The 19,200-nt window shown below is 35.6% G+C and overlaps 1 protein-coding gene and 1 long non-coding RNA gene across 10 annotated transcripts; one reads left to right on the forward strand and one right to left on the reverse strand.

Moving 5' to 3' along the window:
• Positions 1 to 440: 440 nt before the first annotated feature.
• LOC126585487 (MADS-box transcription factor 23-like) lies at positions 441 to 12,320 on the forward strand. 2 transcript variants are annotated; one of them, XM_050249936.1, is made up of 9 exons: positions 441 to 581; positions 829 to 1,017; positions 6,426 to 6,504; positions 10,401 to 10,462; positions 11,078 to 11,177; positions 11,286 to 11,327; positions 11,433 to 11,516; positions 11,654 to 11,841; positions 11,952 to 12,320. In XM_050249936.1, exons 2-9 carry the CDS (start codon positions 836 to 838, stop codon positions 11,965 to 11,967), a joined length of 753 nt encoding a protein of 250 aa, XP_050105893.1. In that variant the 5' UTR covers positions 441 to 581; positions 829 to 835; the 3' UTR covers positions 11,968 to 12,320. The 2 variants fall into 2 exon arrangements, with proteins under 2 accessions (XP_050105893.1, XP_050105892.1); XM_050249935.1 differs by having other exon boundaries at positions 464 to 581; positions 826 to 1,017.
• LOC126585496 (uncharacterized) lies at positions 5,845 to 19,200 on the reverse strand. 8 transcript variants are annotated; one of them, XR_007610536.1, is made up of 8 exons: positions 19,018 to 19,199; positions 18,683 to 18,780; positions 13,421 to 13,478; positions 11,973 to 12,139; positions 8,650 to 10,167; positions 7,068 to 7,138; positions 6,380 to 6,536; positions 5,845 to 6,034 (listed from the first exon to the last, which is right to left on the reverse strand). It is a non-coding gene; the product is annotated as an uncharacterized LOC126585496 (long non-coding RNA). The 8 variants fall into 8 exon arrangements; XR_007610534.1 differs by having other exon boundaries at positions 5,845 to 6,063; XR_007610538.1 differs by lacking the exon at positions 5,845 to 6,034 and having other exon boundaries at positions 6,149 to 6,536; positions 8,650 to 9,714; positions 9,866 to 10,167; positions 19,018 to 19,200.

Genomic DNA, 19,200 nt, shown 5'->3' on the forward strand with positions numbered 1-19,200 from the left:
ATGAAACAAGAACAAAATGTGGGCATAGACTATAAAATTAGACCTTTTTCAAATTTTCCCTATATATATAATATTGAGAAAGCCAAAACCCCCTCCCAAAAAGGAAGAGAGCGCCCTTGGTTTCCCAAACAACACGTGTCAATCACCTATACGTCACCCTCTCCCATCATTTGTGCACTAACACACACCACGAATCCCGGGCCTATCTGACAGTCCGAGGATTCCCAATTCCCCACGCTTTTCATTTACACTCGCCAACACTCGCTCGCTTCTTCTTACGCGTGCCCATTCTGATTCCCTCCTGCTGGTCAACAGGCTTTGTTTGATCACCCGACAAAATGTCGGCCTCAAAAAGCGAGTAGAGTGGACTTCCTCTACTCTACCGAGTGGGCTTTCGGGTCCAGACCATTACCTCTAGGCGGTTTCCATACCATGTTTCCATAAAAAAACAGGGTTTCTACTTTTGTGGCATTCCATATAAAGTATTTATACATTTTAGTTAGAGGTTACATCTGAAAAAAATTAAGGAAAGAGCGAGGGAGGTTGCAACTGTTTTCTCCATAGCCTGTTTAATCTTCTAAGTAAGCTCTCTACACCTTTATTTTTTAGGAAAAAGACTTCTTTTTTGGGATAAGTACGATGATCTTTGTTCTTTTGGATTTTCTTGGTTCTTGTTGATGATCTCGTTTTGCTTCATAGTACTGTTATTTCTGAAATGATTTTGGTCTTATTTGCTTTAGGTTTTGATAATCAATTCAGTTGAATAGAAAAATTTTATTGAATATGAGTAACTAATGTAATTTCTCTATGGATCTACCGATCTAGTAGAGAAGGTATGGGGAGAGGAAAAATTGTGATTCGAAGGATTGACAATTCGACGAGCAGGCAAGTGACCTTTTCGAAGAGAAGAAATGGGTTGCTTAAGAAGGCTAAGGAGCTATCAATCCTTTGTGATGCTGAGGTTGGACTGATTATCTTCTCTACCACCGGCAGGCTTTACGATTATGCTAGCACTAGGTTAGATCTCTCTCTCTCTCTCTCTCTCTCTCTCTCTCTCTCTATATATATATATATATATGTTGCCTGTGAACTATTTTGTTGGACTGAGTTTGCACTGGAACTATAACTACTTGTTCTATATTTTGTCTTTAATTTTCCAAGCTGACTTAGTAGAATTTATGTATCGATGTTGATATATGCTGTATGTTCTAGCATAGGATTTGAGGTGGACTTGTTATTGGACTAGTTCAGACAACATATATCAGCTGTAGCGTCCTTTTTTATGAATCTGTATAAAGCGTGTGGAATTACTTACCCGAAGATGTTATTTGGCTATGTGGTTGCTTCCTGTCTTAGGTCATGATTGTGTATAACTTTCCCTTGTCTTTTTGCATAGTAATTCAGAAAGTTATATTATCTCTGATACGAAATTGCCTTTAAAAACTTCCAACGAAAAACAGGTTACAGATAAAAGTATTTACTTATGAATGCTTCTCACAGTGTGCTATATAAAGGATTCAATTATCATATATATAGGCAAGAGCTGACTATTTGCATATAATGATAAATAGAGACAGGATGGAGTGAATGCATGATTCAAATTACATTAAATTTAGTTCTTTAGTAATGTTCAATGAAGAGGGGATTTTGAGGTGTGCGCGTGTGCGTGTGTATGTCTCTCTCAATAATTAGTCCGTTTTCTCTTTCGCAGTTGTTTTTTTGGGGGGGGGGGGGGGGGGAAGGGGGGGAGAGATAGAGTTTATGACACTTTAAAGGTCTAAGGCATGCACGAGGAGGATAGATTTTTCAGTATGACCAGTACACGGGATGGTACATCACGTGTCACTATACAAATGATGGAATATATATGTTAAAAAGTTAATAAGTATTCAGCAACCCCATGCATGCTTCTCCTTACTTTTACGTCCTTAAGATTCATTGTGTTGCATAAGATGTGTTGTGTTGTCTCCTCATTGATTTGTCAGTAGTTCTTACAATGACAAAGTTCTTAGATGAAGTTTACTTGATCATACCTCCTCCAACTGGAATAGCACAACCGTGTTAATTCATGCTATTAAATCGTAGCTACGTTTATATCGTCGACAAATACACTTTAATACCATAAACATGGACAAACTTACTTTTTAAGTGCCCTCATCGTTCGCAGACTCATTTGTGACATTTTGACAACTTGATCAACAGCGATGATGTGGGAAGATAGTTTACTTCTCTATATATACCTAATCTCCATGTTAAAAACCGATTTCTTTTCTTATCTCCGTCCACGATGACTTCATAATGTTCAGCGGCACTTGGTTGTTGTAGCCTATTGAATGCTCGCTTGTGAAGAGAACCTTTAGCAATTTGACGTGAATGATTTCTTCACCATTGTTTTATCTTCGTTCAGTTCAGTGCCTTAATCAAGTGAAGGAAGAGTGTTTGTACTTATCAGAACAAAGATTTAGTTGAAACATGATATTGTGGTTATATTAGGTTATATTTTGTTACTCTGAAGTTTTATCTATATTGGATCGTGCAATTTTGTAAGCGTTAAACAAAATTTTGAGAGTTGCCCAGCAGGCTATAGGCTATATCAATAATGCTAGAGAATCTCTAACATTACTAGCTATAATTTGATAGTGTGAAAATGATTCAAAAAATATTATAACTAGTCAGTTTAATATGAACGTATCTCCAACATTACTAGCTAAATAATTCATCTTCAGGAGCTAGTTGTTTTTGTGAAAATTGTTGATTCATTTAAGAGGGACAAAGCCTCATGAAATATTGTAGCTTCTGTAAAATATTGCAAGCCTTTAAATCATTTTCCATCTCCAATGGTTCAACAAATGAAATGAATAATACAGAAACTATAAGTCCTCAATCACCTAATAAGTGCTTGAACTTTCCAGCCATGGTCAAAGGCAAATAAGCCACGGACACCAAATCAATGTGCCAGAAGCGAAACTTGTCATTCATTTGTCAAAACTTATTGAAACGATAGAATACTTGATTTGAGGGGAATGGTATCTTGGTTAATTTGCTAGTAGAGCCTCAAATGAGCCAAACAAAAAAAATAATAATCTTGAAAGAAACGGAGGATTCAAAATTCCAAGAGATGGTGGAATTAAGGGAAGCATCAGACTAATGTACGGAAGTCGCACTCAATTTTCTTCGGAAGATAGTTCTTGTGGTAAAAATAAAATTAAGATTTAAGCTATCTTGTGGTAGAGTCTATTAGGATTTACAATTTAGGTCCAAAATTGAAAATTCTGTCAACTCTCCATTAATTAGTAGTACGTGAGTCATACATATGAGGCTAAAATAGAACTCTCCGTTAATTGTTAGCATGTGAGGCTAACTTTATATTTTTATAGCCTCACATGTGAGGCTCATGTGCTAACAATTAAAAAATAGTTGACGAAATTTCAAATTTTAGGCCTAAATACTAACAGACTTCACTACATGAGCTTAAATCTTATGAATGTGTATTCAATTGAGATTTTGAGATATATTAATTCTTTTAATGAATCTAGGGGTATTCAATCAAGATTTTAAGTGATTCTCTGAAATTCAATGTGTATTCAATCAGGATTTTAAGATAGTTTATTAAAATCCTTAGAAATTCGGATGTATTTAATTAGAATATTAAAGAAGTTTGTACCATTACAGGTGTATTCAATTAGAATTTGAATTTAAAGAATTTGGAAAAGTTGAGGAATTAGAGGGAATTAGAGAGATTTTGTAGTGTATTTTAAGCGTCCACAAATCTCACCTCTCCCCCTGAGATTTCGAGGGAATTGAATCAAAATTTTACATGGAATCTCTACAAATCAGTTAAACTCCATAAGAATCCATAGCTTTATAAATCCATTAAAATCTCTCAAATTCCCAATTGAATACACCCCCATTATGAGTTATCTTCCAACTACCCTATCACCACAGAGACTATTTATCCAATTAAGCCCTTACTGAATGGAATAAGAAATGCACTTTGGTTGGCCTCAACTTTTCTTGGTTTTTTGCTATTTCTCTTTCCCTAGTTTTGGGCTGTTTTCATTTTTGTTTTGTTTCATCGGTTCGCATTTTCATTGGTATTGATTTTGGAATTTGCATTGGCATTGGTTTCAGCATCAACGTCAAAACTAGTTGTTTCTTCTTAGTAACGTCTTAGGATTTTCTACCTTAACATAAGGATTATGATGCATACGTGGGTGTAGCCACATTGACTAGAGAGAATTATGCATGCAAGTTCAAATCTCTCTCGGCATTTTTATGTTGGTTTATCTTATATCTACTAGGATAAGTATTGTTCTTTGCCAAGAGGGAAACTTAATTCTTGAAATGTAGCCATTTTGTTCCCTAGTCATCTTGCTTTGTATGACAGCCCCACATCAGCTTATAGGGGATTTGGCCATTCACACACTAATTTTTACCTCTCGCACACCCTTATTAATTTTTAGCTATTGATCTTCAATTCATTCGGCCGATAGTCGAAAATTGAGAGGAGTGTGTGAGAAGTAAAAGAAGTGTGTGGATAGCACTACCCTATATATATATACAGGGAGCTTAAGGGGAGGGATCCCCATTTTTTCAAAAAAAATGGGGACACGCTCCCCACCGTTAGATTGACTTTAATGAAATTGTGTGGTTGAGATTAAAACACAGGCCATAGAATCTCAACCACAGGATTTCATTTAATTCAAATCCAACGGTGGGGAGCGTGTCCCCATTTTTTTGAAAAAATGGGGATCCCTCCCCTTAAGCAATTCCTATATATATATATATATATATATATACAGAGAGCTTAAGGGGAGGGATCCCCATTTTTTGAAAAAAAATGGGGATTAGGTGTGGGGCCCACTTCACATCTAATTTCAACTATCCGAACCGTCTATTTTGTTAGTTTCGATTCATAGATCATCCTTGCAAAATATTAGCTAAATTGGAAATGTTTAAGACATCTAATTGGGTTCAAGGAAATGAACGAATACTTTGTTATATAAGAAAATATGAAATTTGATATTGATAATTAAATAGGCAAATGGTTTCGGATTGAATTGAATTTTTGCAAGGATGATCTATGAATCGAGACTAACAAAATAGACGGTTCGGATCGTTGAAATTTGATGTGAAGTGGGCCCCACACCTAATCCCCATTTTTTTCAAAAAATGGGGATCCCTCCTCTTAAGCTCTCTGTGTGTGTATATATATATATATATATATATATATATATATATATATATGCCTCCAACACTTTCATGTACGTTACAGTCTAATTGAATGGAGTTAGACGGAGCCATTATTGAGGAGGGTTTGTGTCCACTCTTGCAATGGTTACTGAAGTTTTCATCAGATCTCTTCGTTAAGTTGGGGATAGGGTTTTAAGGCTCCCTAGAGTTACCAAAGATGATGATTGAGTAGAAATGAGTGTCTGCGGGAGATTTATTGACAAGGCTAGGATTAGGGTTTTAAGGGTACAAAAATAAGAGGAGAAATGAATTTCGGTAATTGAGGTAGGGTTTCAATTAGCTCATTTTAAGGCTACAAACTATGAAACCGGGCCACTTATATTACAGTCTAATAGCATTCATCTTCACTTGTAAATGATAAGTCTTAGGTTTGATTCTTACCAAAGACGAATTTGAACCACATTATTGCTAGCACATTATGAGGCTAAGCTCACCTCATTCCCTTAGTGTAGATAATATTGTTTGCTCAAAAACTAAGAAACCAGATTCTCACTTGAGTAGTACGCTAGTAGATCAATGACCTAGTTACTGGATTTGGCAATCACCTCAGATTTGACATAGGATGACTTCTCTTTCTTTTTAATCAAATAATGGAGGGGGGTTTTAACGTAGGGCCTCTTTTATTGGCGGGAAGAAAAATATCACTAAACAAATATTATCATTTCAGCGATTGAAATGAACCAAAATATGTAACACCATGAAAAAGTATTGCCAGATTCCTTAATACATAAAGGAACTTATAGCTCAAGTTGCTAAACATTTGCCCCTCCTGCAGCATTGTCTGCATAGAAAAAACGGGTTTACGGATTTCTGTAAACCCGATTAAAACAAATGTTAACAAAGATTACAAGTATCCCCTAAATGCTTGATAAACTTGTTTAAAACAATAATTAAAAAGATTATACGGATTTTTACTTTACTTTAGTCACTTGAACACATATGGTACAAATCAATTGCACTTTCTTTCTTACATTTGCCTTGTGTCTTTTAATGCACAAAATTGTAGGAATTTTACTTGCATCAACACTAAAGCAATCACATTGGTCCAGAAACATATAAATGTGTGTATATCCATTGAAAAAGGGAAGGACATAAAACCAAAACCTATAGAATATTCAGAACGTACATGATTTTTGCATCTAACGACCATAACGCTATGAATTTCGTATCAGCATGAAATCAGTTGTCGATCGTTTCAACAAACTGAAAGCAGAGCATCATCAACTGCTGAATCCTGCTGCAGAAGTCAAGGTAACCACTCCAATTTTCTTTCTGCTGAATACCTGCATGTATAGAGGCATTATATCTATATCAAATACTGCCAAACATTAAGCAATAAACTTCGTCGACAATGAGTACATGCTAGCCAGAATTGCTTTCATAAAGTTTTCTATGCTCTACTTAATGCCTATGCATACATAGCACTTCTTCAATTCCGTAGCTCTATGGTTTTGCCTATGCATGGTAACAAACATTAGCAAACATAATCCCTCCTGACTCCTGAGCAATGTTGCATTACATCTTTTGGAGAGATTATAGAAAAGCAAACATAGAAATAGCAAGAAAGTAGTCTTTCTTAGTCACGAATTTAACTGTACGGAAAAGTACATGATAGAATTAGTCTAGATAGTCTGAAATAACATTACGGAAGGGACATGTATGCCTAGAAATATAGAAATTACGACTCGGATATTACCACCAGTTGTCACTACAAAACTTCTGAGACAATCGTAGAGCTCTATCCTCTTCAATGCATTCTTGGCACCTAACTCATAAAGGATTATAAGGAAAACAGGCTAAATACATTGACAAACCTGCTAAGTGGCTGGAGAAATCAAACAATTGCACCATTTTCCAAAGGCCTAAAACACATGAGAATGAAAGCCTGAAATAAATTATCAAAAAGTGAGAACACAAGGCCTCGTTTGGCACGCCGTATAAGACCACCGGATAGTATTAATAGTACGAAACAGATGTTTGGTGAACTTCGTATTAAATAAGCACCGGATTATTTAATCCGGGCCCACTCATTTTATACTCCTCCCACCCGCTTATTTATCCCAACCAAAACCTCCGTATAATTTAGTCGGGTTATCTCTCTCGCTCACTTCGTCCCCCTCTCTCTCACAGCACTCTCCTGGCTCACTTCGTCCCCCTCCTTCGTCCCCCCATTGCTCCGCCGCTCCTTCCTTCCCCAATAACACCGACCCCCGAACCTCCACATCTCCTCCGCCGCTCCCAGCAACCCAACTCTTTCTTTCTGCAGAATTCTCAGAACTCGAGCTGCAAAACGCTAACTTTTCGAATTGGGTTTCTCTAGGAATTGTAGAGAATTATAGGACTGGAGATGTTTTATGAGTTTTTAGCTTAATTGTTCCCTGATTTTGTTGATGGATTTGGGCGATTTGGGGGTGGGACGGAGAGATTTGGGACAACTTTGTGGCTGCTGGGTTCTTCCTGCATTTGACAACTTTGTTTTTTTCTATTCTTTTTCTTTTCCAGTAATCATCAAACTGGGTTTTTTGGGGGGGGGGGGGGGGGGGTGCAGAGAGATCTGCGACTGAGAGAGAGGGAGGGAGTTTGGGGGGTGCAGAGAGATTTGCGAAAAAAAAAAGATGATTTCAATTTTTTTTAATTTTATTTTAAATTTGATTTCTCTTATCTGGTATAATACCAAACACAGTATAAATAATACGATCATTAATCCGATACTGCACCAAACGCCCGATTAATTTAGTCAGTACTATCCGATGACTATTTATCATATCCGACAGAAATACCCAGTACAGTCCGAGCTGCCAAACGAGGCCTTAGGTCGGAAGAGTAGTGGATCGCAAAAGGAAAAACAATCCGATGCCTGGAAATACAAGATCATTCAGGAAATACAGGTACATGTTCTTGCGACGCTGACAATAATCAAGTCCAGATAGGAAATGAAACACGTAAGAAGGGATTTGTGTTATTGACCTTGTCCTTCAACGGACTCAGGTGAAATGCGGTGTTTAATGAAGTTATAAGGTATACCATGCAAACTAGTCATTCTTCCTGGTTGAAGGTTTAATTTAAAATACTAATACTACGACACAATGAGGGAAAGGGATATGAGTTTCACTAATGATTTGCATGATCAATAGACTGCTCTGGGAAAGCTTCTTTCTCATATATGATACAGCTGACATTAGTTAAGTTTAGATAACTTGTTAAAAGATAAACTGAAGTTCTAGCAAATAGAAACACAAGTCTACAAGTTGATATTACGATTCGAATTCTCTTCAAGGGGCTCTCTTCTATATTACTTAGGCAAGGATAGCACTTTCCTTTCAGGGATGCTACTTAAGAAAGTACCTGAGTAAAGCCCAGATTATATTGTTTCTTATGAGAAGAGAAGAGAACTACCCGTATCTCAACCACTCTTCAAAAGAATGTAGCCATCTAAAATAGCCACGGTACTCAAAGGAACCATTTAACATCCTTGGAACGCCAAACCAACCTGAAATTGTGGTGGGAAGAAAACAAACGTGAACATGTGGAGTTAACAATGAAGCCTGTCTTTGAGGGGTTGTAGATAAAAGGAAAACAAAGATGCAATGCCAGGGCAAGCTAAACTTATCTTGTGTACAATAGTCCACTTCAATGAGGCAATGCCTTAAGCTAATGCATATTCATTTGCATTTGCAGAAGAAAATAACAATAGTCCAAAAGAAAGTATGTTGGTGCTGAAGCTTTGATGGTACCAACAGTTTAAGGATCCAACCTTAAGAAAAATTCCATTGAATAATAGTTCGTTTGTCTTGAACCAGCAGTTTCAAACTATTCCAACTCATATTCAATTAGAGGGCTTTATATTTACGAAAAGATAGACAACCTGGTAATCCTGCCCAGGCTAAAATTTCAATAATCAAAGGTTTCGGGCATCAGAATTCTGAAGAAACAACAAAGAAGTTAATATATTGATCCAATGAGAAATTCGACCTGCCCCACGTAACGAAAAAACTTCAGCGTACGATTGCAGTACGGTGGAAGGGAATATTTCCATTTCCATAGTTATTGGTAACGTATAGTTTCTGGAAATGTAAATCAAGGCCTCCCACAAGAATTCCTCGATTGATGGGAAGAAAAATTGAAGAAACAAGTGCAGAATGAAAATCTTTGTGTTGATGGACACAAATGGTGATAGAAATGGTGTGGGCAAGCAACTTCCATATCTTTTGAAATCCAGCAATAACGATGAAGAGAAAACGGTGACATGGTTGTATCCTAGGGTTTCAGTAAAACATGGGAGCTATTAGAGTTTACCAAACAAGATTGCAGCACTTCTGAACAGCTTACAACGGGTGAATGTTATCGTCATTTGCCCTTTAGTGCGGAGGATACTATGCATGGCAGGTATCCTTCAATTTCAATAAAGGTAAGTCATCGGTAATGTTGTTGTTTGTTCCATCAGTAGAATGATGTAGACACCTGCTCTCAACAAGTTTGTACCATTAGTCGTCATCGAGTAGCTTAGTAAATAAGTGAAAATGCAACCTCTAAAGCAGACATAAGATGCACGTTTGGGATCAAACAAGGAATAATAATATTCACCAACATAAGATGCACGTTTGTCACAAACCTCAAACCATACGCCATCTGAGTGGACCATCCATGATGTTCTCAGTTGGCATGGTCCATCGGGCTAGTCGACCATGTGTGGTATAGATGTATTCATGTAAACACCAGTCAACGGGCATTGGCCTTTGCTTTATTCAGATTGGCTATGATAAGAATAGAAATGGAACAAAGCGAGTTACTACCATATGGTAGCAAGACTTCCTTGAAACGGATTCTTGGAAGAGCCAGACAGAACAGCAAAGAAACCACCAAATTGTGCCCTAAACTATGATGAAATTTGTAGTTCACCAATGTTCCTATAATCTTTAAATTGTGAGTACATGCAACCAAAACCAATTGGTGATAAGTGGAGAGGCCCAAGATATGTATTTTCGAAACAAATAAAATACAATTAAAAATAATAATAAAATATGCATGCTTCAGACTCCTGATGTATGATTTTACATTTGCTAACATTTTCTAGTGCTCCTATAAATGCTCATCTAGTTAGTTCTTATTTCATGCATGAAAACCTTTATTGAATTTATACCAAATAGTTTTGGCAAAGGGAGGCAGCAAGCTTGAGGCAACAATTGCGGTACTTGGAAGAATGCCACAGGTACAATCATTGCTTTATATTGAATCTTCAACACAGCCTAGCAATTTGATTCAAGTACCAAAACATAACAATGCATATTTCATGTTGCTTATTCAAAAGGATATCATACTAATAAAGGTTCATCTAACTACCAGCCCAGAAAACCTTTTCAAGGTGGAGGAAGACTAATGAAACGAGGTTTCTTGATTATTGATAAGAAACAGAACAAATAATTAGCACCAATTGAAGAAATACAGTAGCAGTGGACAAGAAGTCCACTGAAGCTACCAGAAATAATAAATAAATTAATAAATAATCAGTATCTAGCTGCTCAGCCCCAACATAGAAAATATAAATGCAATCTCAAGAGATCTTCACAAAAGGAAACAGGAAATGTCTCTGAACTCTTAAAAACTGAGGACCACAATGGAGCCCAACAACACATTGACCTAAACCTGAATGATCTGGGTGTTCCCTATGCTTCCTCCTTAAAGCGGTTTTTAAAAGAGACGAAGTTTTTAAATCAACTGAAATGCAACTTTGTTAAAAACATTTCACAAAGTAACATTCAGTGTATATGAATTAGTTTGTGAGAATGTTTAAAGTGTACCCACACACCTTCTGTAAATTATGCAGGCAGTTAATGGGGGAAGAACTTTCTGGTTTTGGTGCCAAAGATCTACAGAATTTGGAAAGCCAGCTGGAGATGAGTTTGAAAGGTGTCCGGACAAAAAAGGTATCAAAAGCCTGAGCCCTGATTATAGTCTCACTTAATAATTCCATGCTCCCTTCTTTATATAGCACATGCATGGCACTCATTTTTTTTTTCTTTTCTATTCTGCAGAACCAGATATTTAATGATGAAATAAAAGAACTGAACCAGAAGGTTGCCCAAGAGCTGGCTCAATTCCCCCCAGTTGATTAATATTAATTCATTTTATTGGGGGTAAATTGATTTCCAATTACCGTTGTTTTTCTACTTTATTTTCAGGAAACTTTCATACATCAAGAAAATATAGAACTGTATAAGAAGCTAAACCTCATAAGTAATGAGAATGAGGAACTGCAAAAGAAGGTATTATCTACACATTAAGCTCTACTTTTGTATTTAACACATAATATAATTCATCTAAAGGATAGAGAGAAGCAATGGGTAGGGAACGCAAAGATGTTTTCTCCAGCAAACACTAACACAGAATATTTTAACCTCAGGTTTATGAAGCAAGGGAAGTGAATCGAGGAAACAAAAGTTCCCAGCCTCCATATAGCATCAGTAATGAATATGATTTGCATGCACCCATTCATCTGCAGCTAAGCCAGCCACAGAATCAAACTCAGCCTGGGCCTGGTCCCAAGAACAATGAAGTACCAGCAAAAGCAATATATAACCCCTCTGAAGTGTAATATAGCATACCATATTGATTCCAATGGACCCACCCCCAAAAAGAAAAAATAAGCAAAGCTCACTATTTTGATTATGTTATTAACATCTCTTCAAATTGTGCAACAGATTACAACTGCATTAGCAAACCTGTTTCACAGTTGTGGATCACCATGTCATAATGCAGAATGCAGACAACTTGCACCGCAGTGAAAGCCAATCTTCTAGGAGTGAAATGTCATACTTACAGTAAATGTATCCAACCGAAGGACCAAAAGCTTTGGTACGAAATGTTCTGTCAAACAAACTTCGCATTTCTGTAAAAGAATTAGACAACCAGTGTGTAAGTTTATACCATATGGGAGAGAATTGTGTCAGGACCAACTTTTATCTGCATTAAATATGTGTTGTGACCAATCAGATAACAATTGTCAATTGTTATACCTATATTTTATTTTAACGAATAAAACATCTTGAACAAGATGACTTTCAAACTGACCAATATGTTTTTATTAATTCTAGCAGCAAAATTCTGATGGAAAAATAGTTAAATAAGAAATATGGAGACACGGAACAATATCATGGAAGATACATTTAAGAAGATAACGAGATATTCTCCTTTAGAGAGTTAACCTGTATTTACCCTGCTTGTACCAGGATATGGCTTCTATCGTATTGTTTTATTTTTGTTTTTCTTCTTGTTGAGGATTCACAGGTATATTGAGAAAAACATCTTTTGCATGAACAATTAGTACTTAACAATCCAGTTATTATTTCAGATAAACCTTGTACCTCTAAGAACAAAGTATTGATAACTGTAGATAAACAACCTGCTGAAACTATGAGTCAGCAACATACGCAGACTAACAGAGTAACACACAGAATAGATGAGAAGAAAGAAAAAAGGCATGTCCTATAAACAGGATGAAAATATTTTTATAACTAGTAAACATTTATAAACCAACAAAAAAATTTTAACTATAATTTCTAAGAGTTTATCAATTTGTAGTTGAGTTAAAGATTAGCAGTACATGAGATCACTCATATGAAGTTTGTTATAATTCTGAAGGTGAAAAAGAAAGATTTCCCTGAGTTCCATTCGTAAATTCCCTTGTCACTTAAAGGTAGTACATTAGAAAGTGCAGCGACAGAAAGCCAGAATTTCAAACGTTGGACTCCCGAGAAGTAGATTACCCAAAACCACACACATTAAAGGAGATCTGAGATACCACAATGAGAATGTGTGCACTATGTTCACATTTTATATCACTACCACACAGATAATACAGAAACACAAGTAGGCATGGGTTAATATATTTAGTCCGCACAATGTCCAGCGCATTAGCAAACCCATTTACTTTGATTTATTAATTTGGCACATAATGAGAGGCAAACCACTAGAATCTTTGTAATGTAAGGGCTTAATTGCATTAGTAGGGCTTGCAGGCTTCTATGATGTACTCAGAGAAATTAAAACATAGGGAGCTTTAATGAAAAGGGTTTGGGCCAACAAATATTTAACCAAAAACCATCCTAAAATGTTATTTAACCAAAATGGCTCAAAGTTTAATAAAAAATCATCCAAAACTATTGTCTACCTTTTTCGTGCCCTTATCCTCCTCTTCCTCGTCATCGTCCTCATCTTCATCCTCTTATCTGCACCACAAACAATTTATAGTGTTAGTATTTTATTCCAATCAGATCCAATAAGGACCTACGGTCCCGGTGATGTACCTACATGTCAGACGTCACGTCTGTAAATAGGAAAAAAAAGAAAAGAACCAAAACATAACAATGTTTGTGGAAAAAAAATCAGATACAGTGTTTGTTTTTTCTATGCACAAACAAACACTATATCTAGAAAGAAAAGAACCAAAATCCAGAAACAGTCTATGTTTTAACCTTTGATTGTTTCTTTTCTTTCATGCATCAATTGATTATATTTAAGAATTAGGATGCTTATTTTGCTTTGAATCCAAATACAATGAATTTCACTATTTCTTTTTTAGCTTACATTTAAGAAACAGTGTGTCTATTTCATTTGGATCCAGAAACAGTGACTTAGATTCCAGGAATAGTTTATTTTTACAGTCCATAAACAGTGACCTGTCGTTATTATTAAATAAAATGCATATCTCAAATTTTTTTTCTAGAATAACAAACGATGAACTCCACTAACGAAGAAAAATTGAAAAACAGTACCTCAAATACTTTATGAATAATAACAACGATCACGTTTCAACGAAATAATACAAAATATAAATTAAATAGCATAAGGATCTATATTTTTGTTTCAAAGAAAAAGAAGAAGGTCTGCAAAACAACGATGAACTCCATTAACGACGAAAATTTGAAACTCAACCTAAAAAAGTTAGGGGTAAAATCGACAAATCATAATTTATTATAGTTAGGCCATTTTTAGTTGGACTACTTTAATATGGGCCTTGTACTAATCATTAAACAAAACTTATAACATGGTTTTTTTATTAAAACTAAAACTTTTCAAGCCCTTTTCATTAGTTTTCCTTAAAACGTATAGTGCATTATGTGCATCTGCAGTGAAAATTTTTAAGAGGAAAGACCTTTACACTGAAATTCTGAAAATCATGGAAGATCCAAATCTCCCGCAGCAATCTTTTCAATCTCAGCTATCACAGCTAACAGATAGGACAATTCACTACTGTCGTTAAAGCTGCTCAACATGATTTTAATCCAGAAAGGAAACTTCCAAATAGTAGATTGCTGGCTCAATAATTTTTGCCAAATTGAAACTGTTACTATTATTAGCCACTGCTCTAGTCTAAAACAGGCCTCCTGAATGATTGAATAAGATATTTTACTACAAAATCTTCAACTATATCCACTGTTTCTAAAACCAATTTGTGGTTGATATGTGGTAAGTAGTAACTTTCTGGTTTATTTGTAATCATGATAAAAAAACATAACCAGTGCATATTTAATAACTTCAAAGGCAATCAATACATATTTAATAAACTAGAAGGTCATCATGCTAATACTTTAAAAGTATAACACTCTTCTCAAGATTTACTCCTGCTTCCAAGACACATTTTAGAGGCCCAGGATTTCAAGAAGGAATACCACTCACTGCTGCCATTCTATGGTATGCCTAAAAGATAAAATGAACAAGAACAGCAGCAAGCATAAAAAAAAACAAGCTACTAACACTTCTTATTTGAAGAAAAAATGCTTCATGGTTGGTATTTATTGTTATCCTAAAATCAAAGAGGGGGCTGCCTGCTCTACCATGATTTCACGAAATGCATGTCTTAAAAATAATCGATTTTCTGGTCTTCTATGAAATCTATTAGATAAAGCTCAACCACTGATTTAAATTTTGAATATCAAACAAACAGTGCGCAGCAATCAAAAAGCAAATCTACTATAAGCTAACCCATGATTCTTGCCTGTGTGGAAACTATGATCAATATTTTAGCTCTTTAGTTGCAAAATAATCCTTTGTTGTTGGTGACCCAATATTGGAGGAATTTTTGTGCCAAATGATGTTAAATGCATAAAAAGGTAATGAAGATAAATTAATCACCCATTTACTTAATCATCATTTGCTAAACAAGTGTGGAACAATCTTTATTTACATTTGGGATTCAACAGGTGCTAAAAAACTCTCTATTTAATCTTCTAAAAGGTGACCTAGGAGTTTCCAGATAAGAAGGGATGCAATCCAATTTTCACTACCTCCATTTTTCTTGAAAACTGAGTAAATATTTCTATCAAAGTCTCCTAGATGAGATGTTGCTTTCAATTTTTTAATTCACTTTGCATGCTACAAATGTACATATGCTACCTTGCTTGGTCTGAAGAGTCCTTTGAATATTTTTTTTTTTTTTTTTTGTGTTAACAAACTGGGCACAGAGCACAAGAACAAGATAAACAAAAGAAAACTTAGACCTTGAGCTATGAGTCCTCCGAATATTATGTTCTTGGATTAGTGATCAGTTTCAATATTTTTGAATACCAATATAGTATAGAAAGGTGACATAAATAGTTCATGGGAGAAAATTGAGTCATCTGGGAGATATTTTACTCATTAAATGTTCTAGATTCTTTTATACATCCAGTTGCTTCAATTTGAATTATCCGGTGGTTGGAAAAGGAAGGGATATCGGCAGCATACAAATGAACGATTTGAAGACCTGTTGATTCTAAAAACTGATTGCGGAGTTTATCAGGTTGGGGGGTAGGTCTGGATGGGGAAGTTCTAGCACATTTTCCTTGCTTTGTGTGCGAAGTACTTCACTTAACTTGAGGTACTGGGTGTAGCTTTTCGATGGGAAAAGATGCCTAATATTAAAACAATCAAGTACTTAGAAAAGTTTTTATTTCTAAACACCTCTTCTTCCAAACTTAATCTGTACTTAAGAACTTGAGTTTCTATAACTAATATGGTAATCAGGTATGCAGACCCATAGATATACCTACATGCGCACGTGCACACACACACACACATACATATGGGAAAATAAGATATTAATGATCATACTGTGCTTTACTTATACTGTCACTGTATTTATACAGATGTAAACTTTACATCTGTATACTTCAGTTTGCCTATATTTCACCACAAACGAACCACAATGGCCTAAAACCAATGTAATCAGGTCACCAATGTTGCGGTTTGCTTTGGTTCAGTTTGCGGTTTAACATGCATGTTTACCCAATGGAAAATTCAGAGCTATTGACAGAGTAAATATTAGAAAAAATTTGTCAACTTATCAATTAAAAAAAAATCTTTGTCAACATTGGAACTTAAATTTACAAGTTCATAACGTGAAAATACTTAATCTCATAACTCAACTAAAAGTCTCAAACTTCTAATCTCATAACTCCAAGATGTTTGATAAAATATTAATATATATAATATTTATGCGTGTTCTTCATACAATATTATATGTATTATGTATTATGTACTATTTTATATTTTATCATAAGTGGTTTGGTTTGGTTTGGTTAACCCACGTTTGTAAAAATCAAAACCGCATACTAAACTGATTCCTTCTGTCTGGTTTGGTTTTATAAACCAACAACAACAACATAGCATTTCTCCCCTAGATGGGGTTGGCTAACCAACCAAACCAACCAACCAAAATGGCTTGGTTTGGTTGGTTTTTCAGGTTTTCGTTTTCTTTGCCCAAGTCTAATGTAAACCTACACCTATTATCTTATACTTTAATAAAAAGTGAATTATCACATTCTTGCTTTTACTTTTTAATACACTAGATACATAATGGTAACTTATTCCTTGAACCAAGTGCAGAAGTTGGTGAGTTACTTTCGTACCAAAGCATGGATAATTTGGCATCCAATCTATTGATCCACAAACAAAATTTTCAATGGGTAGATTCAACAGATACCCATGATCCATAAGGCTTCATAGAGATTACTGAAAACCCAGACCAATTTATATTAAAAAATAAAACCCTCAATTGCTTTCCGCAATACGAGCAGAATTGATTTATACCAAAAGATGGATTAATTAATAACAATGGGATTAACAATCGTTCCTTCTTGAGTAACAATGGGATTATGCAATATTTTCCACCCTATTCACAGATTTGGAAATCAAAAGTTCCTCCGAAGGTCAAAATTCTTATCTGGCTGGTGGCCAAAGGGAAGCTCAACACTTGTGACCAAATTCAAAGGAGAAGCCATTTTATCTGTTTATCCCCACATTGGTGCATTTTGTGCAAAGCTAAGGAGGACAGTGTAAACCACATTTTTCTCCATTGTTCTTACACGATTCAACTGTGGTGGAAATTGTTTCAGGAGGTTAGAGCTAGTTGGGTCATTCCAAAGGATTGCTTCGAGCTTCTAAGCACCAAGTTTCAGGCCCTAGGAATTGGGAGGAAAGCTAAAGTTTTGTGGGGTTGTCTGGTCTCGGCAGTTTTTTGGAATATTTGGCTGGAGCGTAACAAAAGAATTTTTGAGGATTATTCGGGTGTGGGGGTAGAAGTACTTTGGGGAAGAGTAAAATTTTGGGCAGCCCTATGGGCTTCAGTCTCAAATGATTTTAATAATTACTCTCTTTCTCAATTACTGTGGGATTTGTTAGCAGCAGTAAAGTGAGTTAGGTCTAGCTATTGTTGCTGTAGCCAAATCCTATTGAGAGTTTTTCTTGTTTCTTGTAAATGGTGGATTTCTTATCCACTTCAGTGTATTTCTCTTTTCTTTTATAAAATGTTTGTTTCTTCTCAAAAAAAAATTAATAACAATTTTTTTTTTGTGAAAAAAAAAAAAATTAATTAAACTAGCCTAGTTGAAAATGAAACTCAAAAGGTACATCCAATCAAGCTTGTGGATGCATTCAAGGGTCATTTTGGGACTGCTTTTGTAGGAAGAACTTATGCTCATAAACTCTTTTTTCTAGAAGACAAATTCAAATGACCCAAAATCATTATCAAGTTTTTCTGCCAAATGATGTTGGTAATGGTTGGGCTTGTCCTTAGCAGAAAGCACCTTTAGCCGTTCCAGAAGCAGTCCCAAACTATACATGTTAGTACTAACTCCTTACTACATCATCATATATTACTATCTGAATGGGCTGGTCACCGTATTACTCTTGGCTCTAGCACCATAACATGAATATGATAAGAAAACATTACCCTACACACACACATATATATATTCCTAATACACAGCAGAAAAATGTACAAACCCAAAACTTTGCAATCGTTCAAGTAAATATCTACCAAAAAGCTTTAGAAACTCTAATATTCAGTACTAGCCCAAACCCTAAACCCCAATTCCTGTGGGCAATATAATAAATAACTAACTTGCATCCAATTAAAAGTGCTATTTCTTTGTAAAAAATAGAATTTCATTACCTGTTGCACCAATTTCAATCCAATCCAATGCAATGCATCCACCTCACATTTGATCGAACAAAAACCGCTACGCCGAATCATCCCAGCCGCAAACTCTACTGTCAATATACGGAAGGAAATGCAAGAAAATACATAAATATCAAACCATCACAAACAGAGGAAATACTTTCAGTACATACACGTTACAGAAATACAGTCGCCGCACAGACATGCATCTTCAGATACACATTACGCCATAAATAACTATATATATGCATACATACATATACACACATATATACACATATATGTTTATCGTCTTCGCCTGTGCGTGAAAAGGTAGCCATGAAAAATACCTCTGCGGATCTGAAGTCCTCGATTACAGGAAACAAAGTGTGATCAGCAAGAAGCTTAATTCGGACTAAGGAGAGGAGATGAAATCTGGTTCAACAAGCAACGAAGAGTCCGAATTCCGACGAAACCAGAAGGAGCGTTGCTTGTGTGTAGAGAGAGGAGAAAATATCTCAGGAGCTGTTGAT

The sequence above is a fragment of the Malus sylvestris genome, chromosome 10 (assembly GCF_916048215.2).
Source record: "Malus sylvestris chromosome 10, drMalSylv7.2, whole genome shotgun sequence".
In the NCBI taxonomy this organism is placed as follows: Eukaryota; Viridiplantae; Streptophyta; class Magnoliopsida; order Rosales; family Rosaceae; genus Malus; species Malus sylvestris.

Bases quoted from the DNA above. Each gene is read 5' to 3' on its own strand.
- LOC126585487 (XM_050249936.1), top strand. From the start codon at position 836: ATGGGGAGAGGAAAAATTGTGATTCGAAGGATTGACAATTCGACGAGC. The intron at 11,178-11,285 runs GTATCAAAAGCC...TCTATTCTGCAG, and splicing joins AAGGTGTCCGGACAAAAAAG to AACCAGATATTTAATGATGA. The intron at 11,328-11,432 runs GTTGCCCAAGAG...CTTTATTTTCAG, and splicing joins TAAAAGAACTGAACCAGAAG to GAAACTTTCATACATCAAGA.